The sequence below is a fragment of the Cupressus sempervirens genome, chromosome 7, assembly GCF_028749045.1.
Source record: "Cupressus sempervirens isolate cs-2001-9-10 chromosome 7, ASM2874904v1, whole genome shotgun sequence".
Taxonomy (NCBI): Eukaryota; Viridiplantae; Streptophyta; class Pinopsida; order Cupressales; family Cupressaceae; genus Cupressus; species Cupressus sempervirens.
Genome location: NC_143124.1, coordinates 876,432,059 through 876,444,194, shown reverse-complemented (window position 1 = coordinate 876,444,194; position 12,136 = coordinate 876,432,059). Strand labels below are relative to the sequence as shown.

General features: G+C 33.2%; 1 protein-coding gene across 1 annotated transcript; it reads right to left on the bottom strand.

The window, feature by feature from the left end:
- Positions 1 to 5,847: 5,847 nt before the first annotated feature.
- LOC149550255 (cellulose synthase A catalytic subunit 4 [UDP-forming]-like) lies at positions 5,848 to 11,440 on the bottom strand. Its single transcript, XM_089794449.1, has 10 exons — positions 11,178 to 11,440; positions 10,517 to 10,865; positions 10,299 to 10,436; positions 8,455 to 8,580; positions 8,137 to 8,355; positions 7,830 to 8,046; positions 7,474 to 7,634; positions 6,886 to 6,980; positions 6,533 to 6,791; positions 5,848 to 6,438 (listed from the first exon to the last, which is right to left on the bottom strand). Exons 1-10 carry the CDS (start codon positions 11,438 to 11,440, stop codon positions 5,848 to 5,850), a joined length of 2,418 nt encoding a protein of 805 aa, XP_089650575.1.
- Positions 11,441 to 12,136: the final 696 nt, after the last annotated feature.

Here is a 12,136-nt window from a genome sequence, read left to right as displayed (position 1 = left end):
TTCTAGTGAATTCATGTGCAACATGATACTAACTTCTCTTTAAGATATTAAAAATGAAGAACCAAAAATCTTTCCATTTTAATTTTTGTATGTCAAGATAAGGACATCATATTAAGTTTGGAATTTTCTTCACGATGGAACCTCATCCATGCAAGCAAGAGAAAACTTGAGAGTATGAGAGACCACATTAGAGATAGAGTAGGAGTTTGATTCTGCATACCTATAACACCTCTCACAAAGGAAAATAATGGCACCACTATCCACAATGTGTTTTACGAGTTCCATTCTCTCTTTACATTGTTAAGAGTGTAGATATTTCCATCACACCAAAAGTATGTGCTTTTGGTGTGATGGAAAAATATACATGGTATTAGAGTGCAGATCACCGGTTTGAGTCCCTCAAGCCCTTTGACCCTTCATCCACGTAGGGTTGGATTATCAACATGGTATGTAGTGGGTGCAAATCCCACATGATAAATGGTTGTATCTAGCTCCATCGTGTGGGGGGGTGTTGGTGTAGCGACTATGTTCCCGATGAGATCCCTCTCTACCATTAGTACGTGCTTTTGGTGTGATGGAAAAATCTACATGGTATCAGACCATGTAGAATTTTCTACTCATGCTAAATATGGAATTTAAAGAATGATCTTGCTAAAAGATAAAAGTAGAAAATTACATAAATTAGAAGAAAAATAGAGTTGGTTAATAATGAAGTTCTATTATTCATTCATTGTGTATCAATTACAAAACGTGAACATTTATGCAAAACCAATCACCCCATAGAATAGGAAATCACGGTGAAATACCCAACAATAATTGACACATGTAAGTTTTATTACCAACTAACATAATGCAGCATGGAAATAGTCTAGTTTCACCATCCAAACTAGAAGTAAACTAGAAGTTAAGATTTAGAGGAGTATGAGCTGTTAGTTTGAATTAATCACTAACACCCCCCCTTAATTCTAACTAAGGAGAAAAGAAAAATCTAAGAAGAGGAAATAGGGTTCAAACCTAGTAGGAATAAAACACCCCCTCAAAATAGATGCTAATAAAGCAATAAAACTACCATACTACAATTTCTTTGACCCTGAGAAGATCTCCAAGAAAGTGAAATGGAAGAGAAGAGAGATGCCTCCATGGTGTTTAGTGAATGGTAGATGCTCAACACTGTGTGCAGAAGGTGGTCCATGATCTTCAAACAACATTCTTCCCTTTAAGAAGAAACATAACTAAAGTTGTATGAATGATGTCTCCCCAATCCTGAAAGGAATATGTAGGAAGAAATCTCAAGATGTATGATGCCTCTGACAACTACTCTATGGTCTCTATATAGATCTTGAGATGGCATAATCTTTTAGAAACTATTGTAGAACATAATCAAAAGACACATTTTTCACCTCAAAAGGAAAATAGATCTCCTCAAAATGTTGTGCAAATGTATCCAAACTCGTATCAATCTGTGAAGAATAACTATGTAGAGAAGGAAGAAGAGGGCCAAGAGGCTCCCTCACAACAACTAAAGAAGAGTCACCTTCATCAAATAGAAGATGAATAAAATCAATGCTATCATCTAGATCTAAAATGAGGGATTCTACAAACAAAAATGATATGTCTGGTAGAAATCTATCCCAATGAACTAAATCTGGAAGACACAAATGATCCTACTACAAAGAAACATTGGAAGCTTTCGATGAAGCAACTCTAATTTTTGAAAAAACAACAAGAGCACTAGGGTTATCAATAAACTAATCATCCACAAAGGATGTGTTCACACAAGATGAAGCAACTGAGATCTTAGAATGACCCATAGAAGCTTGGTTATCCAAGGAATCATCACTTTCAGATGAAGAATCAATGTCTCCATACAATTTCTGGATGATGGTCCAAGCAATGAAAGGGCATTCTGTGTGCTCTATATGATATAAAATATCCTTAGAATAGTAAGACATATTAGTCCATAGACAATATCATTACTATTAAACCATGTAATTTTCTGTCCATACTCACTTGTCTCAGAAATGTGTCCAAGGAGATAGGGCATTAGATCTTGCTCAATGCAATGATCCTTTATCCCTTTTTTCCAAGATAGATAATTTTCCGAGGTTAGCTTGACAACAGATGGATGAAAATACATACTAGACATCATTGATCTCCCCAAAAATGGAACCTTTTTTTTTTTTTTAGTTCGTGATTACAAATAGAAACACATTAACAACCCCCAATGTAATGAAATTTTTTCATTCTAAACAAGCTCTAATCTACAATACCTGCAACAAAAATAATACTTCTTCTTCTAGCTACCAAGGCTCTGATACCATGTAGAATTTTCTACTCATGCTAAATATAAAATTTAAAGAATGATCTTACTGAAAGATAAAAGAAAAAAATTATAGAAATTATAAGAAAAATAGAGCTAGTTAATAATGAAGTTCTATTATTCATTCATTGTGTATCAATTACAAAATGTGAGCATTTATGCAAAACCAATCATCACATAGAATAGGAAATCACAGTCAAATACCCAACAATAATTGACACATGTAAGTTTTATTTCCAACTAACATAATGCAGCATGGAAATAGTCCTGTTTCACCATCCAAACTAGAAGCAAACTAGAAGTTAAGATTTAGAGGAGTATGAGCTATTAGTTTGAATTAATCACCAACAGTAATGAGCTGTAACCCTGACTACAATCACCAAAATGGTCACTATTAATAGTGTAGTAGGAAGGATAAACAAATATGTACAATCTTTTTGAATTCTTGGCTTTGTCTGATTTCAAAGAAGCTTCTCCACATGCCGAAGTATTAATAGTAATATCTCTCTCTATGCATACCTTCAACAGAGCTTTTACTATTGGAAAGATATGTGAAGAAATGCTTCCAATAAACCAAAGTTGCTAGTTTGTCCACCATTCTTCAATTTCCACTCGACCCCATTTGAGTTCCAATAGAATGCTGCTCACTTTTGACACAAGAACACCTATCACCCACATGATTCCAATGTTGTCTAGCTATAGAAACCAATGTGAATTTTTTAGTGACTTCTAGTTTAAGTTTAAATAGAGTGATTTGAAAGGGAAAGAGGCATTTATGAATTCACTTACAAGAGCAATTATGAATTTTCCTGTGAACAAGCAGATTGCAGGAAGAAAGGAGCATGTGATGAGAGGGATGGAAGTGAGGAGATAAACAACTATGTTTATATATGCAATTCTTTAGAGCCACTTGAGTCGATTGGGTCCTAGTCCAATCTATAGTGGGCAGTGTTTTCTTAGAAGAATTTCCATGGAACCAAATGCACAGTGGAGTAGCTACTTCAAAGTGTTTGTCAAATTAATAGCACCGTTTGCTTTGAATGCTGGCCTAAAATCATCAATCAGAATTATGTTAAGAAAGACAAACAACCCTCTATTTTAATTTTAATTTTTTTTGGGTCAATTATTTTATGTTATCACTCACCTGGGAAGAATGCAATAAACTAGTAAACCAACTCATTCTATTGATCCTCAGCTAGTGTATGAAAATTACATGTTCTAGTATATAATCAACTTTTATAACTTGAGGAAAATAATCTTAAGACTTACATCAATACAATTCGATTCTGCCATGCAATAGTAAAAATTACAGATGTATAGACTTGTCATGAACAACTGATCTCGACTCAACATGGAAATAACTAGCTCATTGAGAAACTATTTGGTGACACCAAACATAGATGAAGTTCAGTATTTCATGGAAGTATACCTTACTACAGTAAGTACAATACAATAGTAATTTGATAAAGAAAATATACATATCAATTGGTTATGGAAAGTCAACCACATAACCTAGTTGTTGGAAGAAGGAAGAGCCTTGGTTGGGTGCTAACAATCTAGTCCTTCCACTAGAGTAATTCTGAACGCACAGCTTTGGGTGATTATCGATCATGACTTTCAGGTAGAGGTAAAAATGAGAAGCTAAGGACATGACAACAATTGGAGAGATGAATCAAAAAATAGTATGGGGAGAGGAAATCAATTCTTGTTCTTAGTTTCTGACCTCTGTTGGGAGTTCACTCGGCCTTGCATTGCATCATTTAGCTAGAAAGGAGGTTGAAGATATCTTAGATAGTCATGTTGATAGAAGCACACAAAATAAGACACATAAAGATTATTTGGTCAAATGGAAAGGAAGTCCCATTGAAGATTCATTGTGGCTGTTAAAGGATGAGGTTAAATGCCTTAGTTTCCTCTATGCATCTAAGAGGTGAAAATGTCACTTCAAAAATTACTCCAGGTGTCTAATGTAGGAGCATCTAGGGTGTAAGGGAAATCTTGCATCCAAAAATATTGTCTAATTTTTCAATAAGGGTTATCTTTGTGAACAGCTACTATTTCAGGATAATTTACTATTTTTAGTAATTTGTTGATTTTGCACCAAATATTGTAATTTCTTCCCTTAAAGTTCACCTTGGTTATACAAGCTTGCCAACAAAGTTTTAATACCCAGTCAATTTGGTTTTGGAGATATTGAAAAGTTTCAATTTTGGAAGAGGGGTGCAAAAACTTTGAAATTAGTTTTGAAGGGTTTAGAGACTCCAAAAGGGCTCAAACCTCCCCTAATTGCATTTTTCTTGTCAAGGATGGTGAGATGTTGTGGGGCACTTGGAGAGGTTTTTAAAAAGTGGTTATAATAGTCAACTAGGTCAACAAGTCAAAAGTCATGGCCACTAGAAGTTGAACTACTTTGGATAGAAAAATAAAATTTATTCAAACACTCATTTAAGTTCTGAAACCATTTGGGGTATATTCCTGGCATATTCCATTATAATGAAAAGTAAATTATAATAACTTAAGGATGACCAACATCAAAATTGAGAGTTAAAATTTCAGCACCTTCTAGGGTGATTAAAATCCCCCAATATAATGAAGGCTTGTAGGGTTATCTAAGGTAGTTTTGATGGTGTATGTAAGTCTTGCATATAATTGTAATGAAAACACCCATATGGTGGCAAGATATTAGATTTATGAATATTATAATGCCATTTTATTGAAGGTAATAGAAAACAAGTAATCATGTTCTTGTAAGTAGTTATTTCTTTCTCTCTTTTTCCGTGTGAGTTTATGTTATTGAGGGGAGTACCCTTCTTCATTTGGTTTCAATGGTTTTGGTTGTCCTTTAGCTTTATTCTAATGTTCTTAATGCATGCTCTTTTTTATGTGTCAATTTCACTTTTTTAATGATAAAAGTGAAGTAGCATTTTTGAATGCAAACAAAATTGTGGCATTATGAGGGATAGGAAATGAAACAAAATATCTTGGGAGCTCTACTAGCATGAATATTTGTAGTTGTCAGTTTTTAGCTAAGTCTGACATCCCATAAGATTACACAAATTAATGATATCTGATATGTAAAAGAGGTTGTTGTGTTGAAAAGAATTTAAAGACTATTGGTGGCTGCAACCTATGATCAAAATAATACCATGAAGCTCTATTCATATCAAGGACATATGTTGTTAATAATACAATAATTACTTCAATTAAGAAATCAAATAATCTGCATTTAGATGAAGCAGACAATAGATTTTACAAAATACAAGAAGGCATACTATTAATCTTCAAATTGGTTAAGTAATATACTATTACACTTGCCACAAGAAAAAATGAATGAACCTTTTTTTCGTTTCGATGGAGAACTTTTCGCTTATAATATTATTTTAATAACTTAGAAGCTCGAGTTTGAGGTTAAAACTTTTAATTTAAGAACCAAAGACAAAAGAATATCCATTCTACTTGACATGGAACATGATACTAGCATTAAAAAATGAAGTTGAAGACTAAAAATCTTTTCCATTTTAATTTTTCTATGTCAAGATAAGGACATTATATTGAAGTTTGGAATTTTCTTCACGATGGAGCCTCATCCATGCAAGCAGGAGAAAACTCGAGAGTATGAGAGACCACATTAAAGCTAGAGTAGGAGTTCGATTCTGCATACCTATAACACCTCTAACAAAGGAAAATAATGGCACCACTATCCACAACGTAAAACACAACTTTTGAAGCAACGAGTTCCATTCTCTCTTTACATTGCTAAGGGCTGCAGTAACCCCAACTACAATTGCCAGAATGGTCACTATTAACAGTGTAGTAGGAAGGATAAACAGATATGTAGAGTCAAATGCTAATACTCTTTTTGACTCCTCGGCTTTGTCTGATTTCAAAGAAGCTTCTCCACGTGCCGTGGTAGTAATAATAATCTCTCTGTCTGCGCATACCTTCAGCAGAGCTTTTACTATTGCAAAAAGATGGGAAGAAATGCCTCCAATAAACCAAAGCTGCTGGTTTGTCCACCATTCTTCAATTTCTACTCGGCCCCATTCTAGTTCTAGTAGAATGCTGCTAACTGTTGACACAAGGACACCTGTCACCCACATGATTCCAATGTTGTCTAGCTGCAGAAACCAATGAGAATTTTTTCAGTGACTTCTAGTTCAAGTTTAAATAGAGCGATTTGAAAGGGAAAGAGGCATTTATGAATTCACTTACAGGAGCAATTATGAATTTGCCTGTGAACAAGCAGATTGCAGGAAGAAAGGAGTATGTGATGAGAGGAATGGAAGTGAGGGGGTAGAGAACTATGTTTATATAAGCAATTCTTTGAAGCCACTTTAGTCGATTGGATCTTAGTCCAATCCACAGTGGGCAGTGTTTGCTTAGAAGAATTTCCATGGAACCAAATGCACAGTGGAGTAGCTGCTTCAAAGTGTTTGTTAAATTCATAGCACCGTTTGCTTTGAATGCTGGCCTGAAATCATCAGTCAGAATTATGTTAAGAAATACAAACAGCCCTCTATTTTTAATTGTTTTTTGGGGGTCAATTGTTCTATGTTATCACTCACCTGGGAGGAATGCAGTATATGGACCACCAGCCACGAGAGTGCATTTTCATTCCTGCGAGAATGGGGTCTGCCACAGAGCTGTAGATCCAACCTATCTGGGATACACATTGAATTTAGGTTCATAATCATATATCTTCATATGAGCATCAAGATAAAGAAGAGTAATGTGACGACCATTTTTAAATATCTTTCATTAAAAAAAAAATTAAGCTTGGAAAAAATTAAAATTTGAATATTTAATATTTTAATATAAGAATGAAGCCTTAGTATGTGATGCTTAAACTGTCCACAAAATGACTAATATTAGTTCTTTTCTAACAACTATACTAAAAACTCATCTATTAGATATTATAACTCAAAAAACTATTTATTAAAAGACTACATTCATATTAGAAGAAGCGAATCTTAAAAGATTAAAAATCCAACTTAAAATTTTATATTAGATATTTATTTAAAATTTACTATTTAAAAACATATTTATTAAAATTCTACAATTCTACATCTATATTAGACATCAACCTTTGAAATAAAAAACCCAACTTAAAATTTCATATTAGATATCCATTTAAATATTGAACTTAACCTTACCTCCTTTCCCCATTGAGTGTTCTCTTCGTATGAATAGCTGATGCTACGAAACACATCGTTGATAAGTGAGGAAGGGCCTGTGATGGATTCATCCAATAAACTTTTCAAGCTTCCTAGATGGTGCAACAGTTGTGCTATTTCAGATTTGTATTGATCAGAACCTGAAATAGGAAACATTCTATGAATTATATGATCAATTAATTGACGTTTAAAGCAATGAGAAAATAGTCAAGAGTGGATTCCCCACCATTCTTTAAACAAGTCAGTTTTAAATATATAACATTTTAGTTTAGAAATCAAACTTCAATATATAATGTTTAAACTATCAATAAATTTGAATTTGATGTAGCATTTACTTTCAACATCAGATGGTGGTCTGAATATTTCAGAGCTGATTTGTGGGTTTTGATCATTTCCTCCCTTGTTTAGAAATTTGAAGCGGGTGAGCCATGATTGAGAACGGTTTTGGAGTTGTAGGGAAGGAGCATAGCCGAAGAAAGCTTGTCTCCTGATAACACATGCATTGCCCATGCAGATTGGCCCCTGAATAGCGTCTAAGCATTTCATCGTTATCTGCATTAAAACAAGAAACCGGTGAAAAAACAAAATAAAATGTTTATGTATCACAATATCTCAATTGCTTAATGAATGTGAGGGAATTACACTATAGAAGAGTTTGTTGTGGGCGATGTTGGCATATTGATGGGGTTGGTGAATGGGATGGAATCTGACGGGGAATTGCACGAAACACACATTTTGGCCAAGCTGAGGGTCCATCAGAAAACACATTGCCTCTCGAACGACTTTGCTTTTGTTTATGTAGTGAGAGCAATCCATCTTGAGGATGTAGGGAGAATTCGTCAGCACTTCTGAAATCCTAATCTACAAGGCAAACGCTTTTGTATTGTTATTGCGTATTCATGAAAGTAGATGGAGATTTAAAATTGCAGAACTGTTTGTTTTTTCTCTAGTCGATATTACCAGAGCATTCATGGCGCCGGGTCTGAAATGGCTATGAAAGCCGGGCCTTCTTTCCCGCGAGACGTAAACGAGGAGTGGGAGATTTTTTCCAGTCACGTCTTGAGCTCCCGTGGAACCCAAAAACACCTGCTTGACAGGAACGTAACTCTTTGGTAGCTATACTATACAATTATATTATTATTATCTTTTTTTTTCTGAACTGTCAATCATTGAATTTTTGCATTCCTCCCGTTTATAATATCTTTTATGTATTAAAGAGTTTCTAGAGATTCATTACGAATAAGGTTAGCATCTAAGAATATCTATACTGTTTAGTTATTATTATTTAAGATTTTGGAAGTCAAAGATACTTATATTGGTTAGGTAGTGGAATTTCTCATCTATTTATTATGTTAAATCAATGTTTTCTTGTTATTAACATCCTCTTGTTATTAAGATTTCCGAAGTCAAAGATAATTATATTGGTTAGGTAGTGAAATTTTTCATCTACTTGGTATCTTAAATCTTATTAAGATATTACAAGTCAAACACAGTCATATGGACTATTTCATCTTAAATCTTATTAAGAAATTACAAGTCAAAGGCTATTGATAAAATAGTAAAACTTCCCACCCATCTATTATTTTAGATTAATGTTTTTTTTAAAGTTGATGGAGTCATTTCACTTACAGGCTGTTTCATATTTCTTGTCCCGTCAATATTTCTGGTACTTTTTACAATGAATATAATTTTGATATGGATGCAAAGAGTGTCATTTACAATGAGCTTAGCATAATAATGAAGTATGCTATCTTCTATAAATTGTTAAATTAGCTTGCAGTTCACAAGTAAGACATGCTTTCTTGCTTCATATAAGTATGAACATGAAGCTTGATTACAACAAAAAGATTAAAAGATTATGTATATAGATCATCGATATGAAGGATCACAAAAGGTCAAAATACAAGACATAGAAATAAGTGCAACCCTACTTGTCCTATTTTAAAAGCGTGTATTAATTATAAGCTTGTGAGGGTTTATGTGTCAAAAACAAAGAGACAAGAGAATTTTGGATTAGGCCTTAGCACATGCCACAAGTCAGTAGTCCAAATATTAGGTATACCTTTTAATACACATTGAATCTCATCGATGCTTATTTTTTCTGAAGAGGAAAGTACAATTAAATGACACTTTAATTCTAAGAATCATAAGTAAATCAAATGTATCATCACAATTTGTATATTTGTAAATGTTCTTCAATATTTGTTAATGTTACTAAATTGATCTACTAAAATAAATTGATCTATAAAAATAATACATTTATCAAATAAATAAGCTCTTTATTAATATCTTTACATTATCTTAATCAATATAAATATCTTAAAAATGAAAATAAAAGATTAATTATATTGTTGAGGAGGAAAATCCTACGCATCTCAAATCAATTGTAACAGCCGAAAGAAAAAGTCTAGATATATAAGGAAAAGGCTTAGATATTTAAATAGCAAAGTCTGAAAAATTGAATCTAATTTAATTTTGTCATACAACTATCTAAAATTTTAAATTGTGGTTTCTAGTATTGACTAAAATTTTAAATTGTGGTTTTCATAATTGACTAAAGATTAAATTGTGGTTTTCATAGTTGATTTCTAATATAAATAGGATGATAAAAATAGATTTCCAAACAAGTAATTTGCCAAATTGTTTATACATCACACACTAAGCTTCATTCTAATATTGAAAAGTCAAAATTGACTTATTTTTTCCAAACTTAATTTTCTATTTAATGTATGATGTTTAAGGATGACCCCTAATTTTAAAAACAATTTTAATCAAATGAAAAATACCACCTACAAGGAAATCACCTGAACAATAGCAGGATGATCGCGAGGATTGTTCCCCGGCCAAGGTTGTCCGTCACGCATGATCCACCCATCATCTGGAACCCTTCGCCCTCTCGCAACCAATCTATCTATTCCAACTTTGTACTCTTCATATTCTCTCTGCATTCATTTCATTACATTCTCAATTCATCCTCTCTGTCTTACAGAAACCAAATAAAAAACCGGTCAAGCTAACTCACTTTCATTTCCCGACGCTTTTTCACAAAGCCCGGTTTCAATTTCTCTCTAAGATAATCAATCTTTTGAGAGAAATAGGCTTCAGGAGCTCTCGGTTCGACGTCGAACTCCTTACAGAAAGGAACCCACCGTCTTGCAAATTCTGCCGTCTTAGACAAACACTCCAACGTAACTAATGAAGATCCGTCATCGGAAACATAGCACGAAACTTTTTCCGCCGGATAATCCACAGCAAGCGCAGACAAAATAGCATTTGCAGTCATCAATGGCGGTTCTCTCTGTGGCTCTTCCGTACCCACAAATATATCGATCCCCGCAAGCTCACAATTTTTTTCACCCTCTTTCTCGAACCTTAAATCCAACATAAACTAAACTGCTCTAATCAAACCAAAAATTATAATGGTACAAAATTGAAATCGTTCTACTGCCACTCTTAAACATTACAAATTAGACTTACGAATAGTAAATCTATTCCTATAAATCCTATTAGACTTACTAATAGTAAGTCTATTTTGATTATTTAATAATTTTTTACATACTAAAAACTTAATTTCTAAATAAAAAATGTTAGGTAGTTAAATTGACTTATTTTTTCTAAACATCACACCTTAAGTCTTGATTTCTTGGTAAAAAGAATGTTTACAGTCAGAAACCATGTAATACCTGCTTGACAATCTATTGAGATGTGCTTGACGATCAATGGGAGACCACTTAGGCAGCTGTTCGAGAATCCATGACATTGCGAACCAGATCTCACATATGACAGAAACTAACCAGAGGCCATAAGCATCCTTCACAGGATTTCTTATGCGGAAGTGAAAGAAAAAACCCAGAGCTATAAAGCGCATAATTGTTAAAAGTCTGTATGGATTTATTTTACTTCTATCAATGGGTATTTTCGAAGAGAGGGGCTGCTCAGCTTCCATGGCGACTGTCATTTGTTAGACTCTGGCGAATTTTCCTATTCTTTATATAGTTATTAACAACATTCAAATCATAAGATTATTGTTGATTCTCTTTACAAAGACGAGGGATCCTCACTTGTCTGTTGTTCGTTGTCATTTTTAGTAATAAATTTGTGTTCTTGTGAAACTTCACTTTTCAATTGAATCTCTACTGACTTTTCAATATTGGTTTTTGGTTTTTAAATAACCCAGTCACAATAATCTGGGCTAAGCGTGATGTCGAATGAAAAGATGGTCCGGCCTTGATCTTCTATTAGTTCCCGTGCGAAATGCTTGGATAGAATAATCGCACAATTGGTTGGTTGTTTCTGTAGTTTCTCTTTTAGCCATCTACTGGTTGTGTTTATTTGTTTTAGGATTTATTTTCAATATATAAAACAATTGGGCAAAGGACACATGCAAAATATTATTTTATTTTCCATACATAAGCATAACTGTCATCAGGCTTCATAGATAAGTACAAATGTACACAAAAGAACCTTTTAAGGGTATATAAATATAAATATCTTATTTTTTTCAAAAAAAATTAATCAAAATTTATAAATTTTTAATCTATTTGACTTTACAAAGTTCTATAAAATAAGCATTTCATTTTTTTTTAAAACAAAAAAACTAATATTTAGTTTAAATTTTATTAATAAAATATAATAGAATGCT